Source organism: Vanellus vanellus, assembly GCF_965231255.1.
Source record: "Vanellus vanellus genome assembly, chromosome: 14".
NCBI classification, from domain to species: domain Eukaryota; kingdom Metazoa; phylum Chordata; class Aves; order Charadriiformes; family Charadriidae; genus Vanellus; species Vanellus vanellus.
In genome coordinates this window covers 2,888,712-2,895,874 of record NC_138919.1, presented here as the reverse complement: position 1 = coordinate 2,895,874, position 7,163 = coordinate 2,888,712, and the positions used below count along the sequence as shown (strand labels likewise).

The 7,163-nt window shown below is 46.6% G+C and overlaps 1 protein-coding gene across 1 annotated transcript in view; it reads right to left on the bottom strand.

Annotated features, from left to right (window-relative positions):
- Window positions 1–4,651: 4,651 nt before the first annotated feature.
- Window positions 4,652–7,163, bottom strand: part of ADCY9 (adenylate cyclase 9) — a 90,823-nt gene continuing 88,311 nt past the window's right edge. The window contains exon 10 of the mRNA XM_082490864.1: window positions 4,652–7,004. Coding sequence (XP_082346990.1) covers window positions 5,816–7,004 — 1,189 coding nt within the window. The 3' untranslated portion in view covers window positions 4,652–5,815. The remainder of the gene's footprint in view (window positions 7,005–7,163) is intronic.

Below are 7,163 nucleotides of genomic sequence, written 5' to 3'. Positions count from 1 at the left end.
ATCCTTCTCGTCACTCTGGACAGAGTTCAGAGGGTGGCGTAAAATCAGATTTTTCTTAAAAAATAAGCCCTTTTTAAGGGTCCCCGATCCCACAACAGAAAACACACGTTGCTCAGCCTGTTGCTGGGAAGCCAGGGCTCTGCTTCGCACCCGAAAACCCTTCCCCTCCGGCAACCGGCAAAGACAGCACACCTGGAAATTAAAGAGCAGCCTTCAAACCAACCCAACAACTCGTTTCACGCTCACCTTCTCCTTTTCTCACTCATTTCAGACCTGGGAGCCCATGTTATCCTTCACAGCATCTCTCGCGCTGTGTGCGTTTGCCCGGCAAGCCAAAACCCCATCACTATGCACCGCTCCTGCTGCGTTTCTGCAGACCGCGGTCTTCCACCTCTCCAGCTTCCTTTACATTTTCTTCCTTTACATTTTGGGGGTATTTTAGCAGAAAACGGTCCACGCTTTCGCAGCTCAACTGAAAAACCTTCAAGATGATCGGAACACTCAAGTTAAATACTGGACAACTACAGCGTCTGCAGGAATTGGCATGTAATGGTTACAATTTCCAACATGTTACAGGACTTTGCAGAACGCTACCGCCACTGCCTGCAGAAAACATTCTCAGCAACAGCAAACAGCAAAATTCAGGTTTTTCTCAAACATTTTCCCCCCAGAAATCCAATCAAGGACTGCTACAGCCTGTGTAAGGAGCTCAAAAGGAAAAACGTTGGAATAAATGACTTTCCTGCCCAAAGCGATGCTCCACACACAGCTCAGCCAAGTCTGGGGATTACTCTGAGACCCCAACTGGGTTTTCGCAGCTGCCGGGGCATCGAGATGGGAGCACCACGGCACTGGGGGATCCCTGCACCTCTACCTCGACTGTTTCTCTTTCCACATGAAAATCATTCTGTACTTACAGTCAAACCACCCTGAGACATCTTCAGCAACTGGGAAAGTCACATCAATAAATAATTACTGCATTTTTAGCAGTTTTGTAACTAAAAAGGGACTTGAAGGAACACTGCTCAGCGAATCCCAACACTGGCAGCAACACACTGGATTTTATTTCTTACCCTCCTCTGCTTTTGCACGCTTGCTAAAACTCAGGGTAATAAAACTTTTTTTTCCCGCTTCTGGTGTGATGAAAAATGTCTTTTTTCACAGAATTCTTAAATTTAAACTACTGGAATGTGCCTGCTGCTCTTCTGTAACTTCTGTCAAGCAGCTTAACGCCACCACAGGAGAAAGCCGCAGCCGCCACAAATGGACGAAGGTCTCAAAGCGAACGTACTCTCCCCTTTGTATTAGGAAGCGGAGAGAGGCAAACAGCAGCGAAAGCAGCGTCTGAAGCCACAACTCGGCAGCAGCGGGGTTCAAACGCTGCTCTGCGGTGCAGGAGATGCAGGGAGGCGAGAACCCCCCGCGCATCCCGGCCAGAGCGAGCAAACTAGAACCACAGCAGGGAACAAGGGAGAAAAGAGGGTCTTTAAAATTTGGCAAAAAAACCCCAAACCCCAAAACACCACCCCAAGCCACAGAGTTAAACAGTTGATCACATTATTACCAACCTCAGGTGCTCTTCAGCTTCCCGTGATGTTGCAAAATAAAGACATGAAGTTAATAACTGCTCCCTTGCAACATTTTGTTGTTGTTGTTGCGTTCAGAATGAAAGCTTTAAGAACAGGTTAGAGTTAATTTTTAAACACTAGATACCTTAAAACCTTGGCTCTTTAATCAAGAATAAGCTCGTCTTTAACTAAAAGCCTGTACGGGTACAGTGTTTGGTTTACAGCTCCTGTCATTTTTGTTCCTGGCACCTCCTTTCTGTGTTTTAGCCCTCATGTAAGAGTATCCAAATACTTACTTTTTTGTAAAGCCCCTGGAGAGTCCCTCCTCTCCCCCCTCAGTTTGTGATCTTAAAAATCCTCCTGTGCTTTGTGTTAGGAGACAGCAGGAGCTGCAGTGAGGCAGCGGCACCGTCCCACCCCGCTCGCAGCACTCGCGTTACCTCCAGCAACGGGGAACAGCCCCAAATCCTGGGAAATAATAAGCAAATCTGTTCTTCTCTCAAAATCATAAACGCCAGAAGTAAATCAATAGGAACATCATCTACTTGGTTTTGAATGAGAAATCTGTCTCACAGAAGTAGCTGGGAGAAAAATAAACATTTTTGTGTGTTAGCAGATTAAGACGACACTGCAGAAAATATTCAGCATATTCCTCATTACTCAATGCTCCAGAGCAGCTCCCACGAGCGAACCTGTGGCAGAAGGCAACGTGGGGCTGGCAAATATTCAGCAATCTTTCCCCTCCCCTCCTCTGGATAATTTTTAAATTATCACCATTAAACCACCCTAAAAATAGAAAGCGCAGCAACGCTCCGACTATTCTTGCAGAATACGCTTCCAGGTACCCGGCCAACTCCTCCACTTCTACGCCGTGCTCAAATCGTGTCGGCACTAACAGAACAAGCCCAAAAGGTATTTTAATGAAATGAACTTTGATCAAGGCCTCCTGCAAGCGCACACGTGTCACGGCCGCCGAGAGGAACGCACAACGCCATTAAAAACGCCTCCAGAGTAATTTTTGCGAGTATTGGGACATCTTTTGAAAGGCGTGAAGGGAAGGTGCAAAGGTTCAGCTCCCGCTGTTTTACAATCGAAAACAGGCACCGCCTTGCTCCTCGCGCCCGGGAAAACCTCGCTATCCCCACCGTACGTTGGGTTTAGCGTCTGGATTTCGTTACTATGCTGCATTAAAGAGGAGATGTGAAACCTCCGAGAGAAGACCTGCAGTCACAGTCGCTGAACGCTCGGCCGCTGCCCCGGTGGCAATAAGCAAACAGGGTTACCACTAGTTACTCAACTTTTCATGACTCTTTTCCCAGCTTCAGTGTTAAGGCAGAGTAACATCGCCGGCGGTTCCCAGAGCAGCCAACAGCCCTTGATTTCAGAGTCCACTAATACTTCTGTCCTCAGTCATTTTATTTGCTTTGTGCCAAAAAAAAAAAAACAACCCAGAGGCCCTGGTATGGTTTTTTTTTTTTGGTGTTCTAATGTTATCAGAAAATCAACAATACTCCCGCAGCACCATACCACGACAGCACGAGAGCGTTATTTACTTTAAAGGCTGGAGGATGAGGCTTTTGGATTCTGCAGTGCATTACTTGAAGAGAGAGGAGGAAGGTGCTCTGGGTGCGGGGCCCAAATCCGGCACCTCCTCCTTTCAGGTTTCATCACGGGGTGCAAACCTCTCACCGCACGCAGGGCTGTTGCTGGTGGAGGTTTAGTTATTGTGCAGTGTCTCACGCGAGAGAGAGAGAAGCCGGCGCATCTCGACTGACCTCTGCCACTGCGAACAGCGGATCAATGAGAGAGAAATGCTGGGTGGAGTCGTCTATAAAACTGGGAGAAAGAAGTGAAAGGGAGAAAGGTTTGAACGGTTTTGAGACACTAATGTAACACTAGAAGGCATGTAAACAATTCTGGACCACGTTACCTCCTCTACAGTAAGAAAAGGAATACTGACACACGCTTAACTGAAACGAGAACCCTAAAAATGGTTTCAAGAATACATTCTTCAGATGCAAGAGGTATTTGCAGAGTTATACTACCTGAAAGTTGGGAAGTGCAACCCACTACGGGGAGGGGGGCAGAAGGGGATGAGTTTTAATGTAGGGAGAGGGAAGGCTGTTGTAAAACTGTGCACTGATAAAAACTTCTATGTAGTCACTCGTCAGGAGTAGCCCCCAAACAGGCTACAGCACCTGTGGCAGAAGGGGACGGGGATGAGTATCCCCTATTGTTTTTTTTTGTGTGCTGGCAGACTGAGCGAGTACAGTTAATCTTAAAGAGCTTTAGTATCAAACGCAATTTAGACGCGCATAAACAGCGTTTTTTTGTGAGAACAGTGTGCAGAGTCTTGTTTAACTAACTGAGATCCAGAAATCTCAGAGATTTCCATTTGACAAAGGCTTCAAGGGCTCTGTGCTGACCGTGGAGTGTAGATGGATGTCAAATAGCTGAATAGGGACTTCACAACGAATATATTTATTACTCAAACGCCAAAAATCACACGGGGAATAAAAAGAAGTATCAATATATTCTGACCTCAGTTCAGACAGAAAGGAAGAGTTGAACCCCACACCAATACGCAGACAGCACAGCACTGTATTTCACCAGCTCTTCCCTGACTAACAAACTTATTTCGGGCGTGAAAATTCTTCCATTTTATTTGGTGTCGCAAGGAGCTAGTTGAACTGGAGTAGCTGAATAGTTACTATTACCCAAAGCGGGGCATCAGATGTAAGCGAATGGTGACGGAAGCATGCAGAGGGCAAACTGGCATAGTCTAAGGCCCCCACCCTGCAGTTCCCTCTGCTCCCGCAGGTCTCTGGTCCCAGCGACCTGCCCAGAGGCACCTGCAGGATTGGGAAGTTATTGTGCTTCTCAGCTCCCTAGAAAGGACGGTTTTCCCTATTCCTGCTTTCAGTGGCATGCAGGGAGCACGCTGTTCCATTCCCTGCCGCGAAAGCACAGTGCGTGTGGGGGGAAAATCCTGAAAAACATTGTGCAGCACCATTGATTCAGTCCAGAGGGAAGCTGGGGTGCTCAACTGCGTTTGGTGGCTTCGGAAGTTTCACCAGCTTGGAAACAAGTATTGCCTAGGTAACATCCTCACAGTGGTTGGTAGTTCAAAGAGGCTGAAACACCATCTTATTACTCTTATTAAAGCAAACAACAAGTCATCTCTCCTGATCCCTTCCCGCACACACACACAAAAATCCCCAAACAAAATAAAACCAGGAACAAAATAAATAAATAAATAAAGGCATTCCCAAAAACATTTATTTCGCTTTTCTCTCTCTCTCTCTCTCTCTTCCCCTCAAATCAGATCAGCTTAGAGATACCAACTTCACCTACCTTCGCAAATTCAGCTTGGGTAAGGAGGAACACGAAACTGCTTTAGACTCGTAAGACCTGAATTGTAACACTCTCACGGTCACTCATCTGCTTCTGGAAACCCGTCCCGAGAGCTGGTGAAGTCCGAACCCTTATTCCATTCCCACAGATCAGTAACTCATTGGCTATGTGGAAAAGAAGTGTATCCAAAGCACACAATGGCACGTTAAGGTTGAAGAAAGCATCGGTAAAGGAGAGTAAAACTACAGCAGTTGTTCAGCCTACTCTAACTAAACGCTGAGCCACTGCGGAACTCCTCCTCCAGCCCAACACGGAGTCAAACGGTGTCACCCCCTCGCCAAGACATTCTTTTGTGGTACGTTACTGGCACTTTATGTCAGTCTCATATGGTAGATACATGCACATTTGTCTGTGTGTTTACATACAAAAGGTCTGTTAACAGTAAAACATTGTTCAGAGAGATATAAAAAACCCAAGGAGTTGCATTAGCCAAAAAAAGTGTTTTGTGAGAAACAACAATAAAAATGATATAACCACAGCTTTTCTTTTCTTTAAAATTAGATAAATACCCAAAGCTATGATTTCACTCGGGGCCTCTGTACCTTGACAGGGAGTCCAATGGAGTATATCTGAAGGCACTTAATATCCTCTACTCAGCTGTAAGATGGTTGCACAGGGAGCTGGGGAGCTCGGGATGTGATTTGGGGCATGGAGGAGAGAGATGGATGAAAACAAGCCCTGAGGAGCTGTGATCCACACAGCGTCAGGCGCTGAAATGAAAACAAACGTACAACCCAGGTGTTGAGAAGGTCTCTCTTGAAAAAGAAAACTGCCCATTGCAAACGTCTTTGTGTTTCTATCGACAGAGCACTTCATGCAACTCTGACAGTGCATCATACACTCTTAGAGATATTTAGCTTTGTCAGTTCATTGACCTCCTCAGTTCCCGCTTCCTCATAGTCAGTCTTCTCTGTGGCTTTGCCAAACCTGCACCTCTCCTCTGCTCTCACCGCATCTTTCTGAAGCTTCTTGGCGGAAGGAAGGATGTCCTTGGTTTCTGAGTTATCTGTGCCATGGGCTATCTTATCAGAATTCTGTACAGAAGGCACCAGGTTGGCAATCTCGTCCGTTGGAGATCGCCCAATGCTGCCATCCACTTGAACCCGAATGTCTGGAGATATAGACAACTGGTGATGTGGCACGATCCCATTGTCCATGCATTTTGGGTAAAGGTAGGTCTTCATCTGACCTTTCCCCTTCACATTGACTGTCCCCCTATAGTCAAAGTCATACCCCATCTTGTTTAGGATGCGGTAGCTCTCCTCACTCACCTGTATACGACACTCGACGCCAGTGGTGTCCATTCTGCTAGCAATGTTCACAGTGTCACCCCAAATGTCATACAACAACTTGGTGGTGCCAATGACCCCAGCCGTGAGGGGGCCGTGGTTAAAGCCAATCCTAAGTTTAAAATTAAACCACAGCATGTTGTTGTTGAAGTCATCCACCACTCGCATCATTTCTTTGGCAAATTCGAAAAGGGTCTGCAAATGCCCGTGGGGATGGTTGTTGTCCTGACACTGCGAGGTGTTCAGTCCCGAAGCGGCCATGTAGGTTGCCCCAATCGTTTTGATTTTCTCGATGCTGCTGTAATGCGGTTTGCTTAGCAGCTCATCAAAATCCCCAATCAATTCGTTCAGGACTCTGTAGCACTCTTTGCCCCCTTCGTAGTTCTCTTCGTAGAACTCGCTGAAGTTCACAATGCTTGCAAAGATTACTCCGCCGCTGTCGTGGTTTTTGGAATAGCTCTGGGAAACCTTCAGCTGCTCGGCCACGTGGTACGGAATAATATTCCTCAGCAACCAGTCAGCTTGATCCCTCATGCTCTGAATTTTGGTGCGATGAAGATCAGCCTCCACATCTCCATGGTAGTGGAGGCGGTAACTGACCTCAAACTCTCGATTCAGAAACCAGACCAGGAGGAGCAGAAGGAAGGAAACCAAAATCACTTCCTGACCGATGAGGTCTGCTGGCCTCTGCGTGTCATTTGGCACTGAACTGTTGCACGGACTTTTTCTGGAGCTGGAAGCAGAAGAAAGGGAAGAACACGAAAGGTGTGTTTAAAAACACAGAGTTAGGGCACTGCCAGTTCTGCTCCGTGGTTAGAAATCCTTTTCTAGAAAAAAGCGTGGGAAGCGTACGTTACATACTAAATTATAAAATAGGCTTCGATAATTTTAT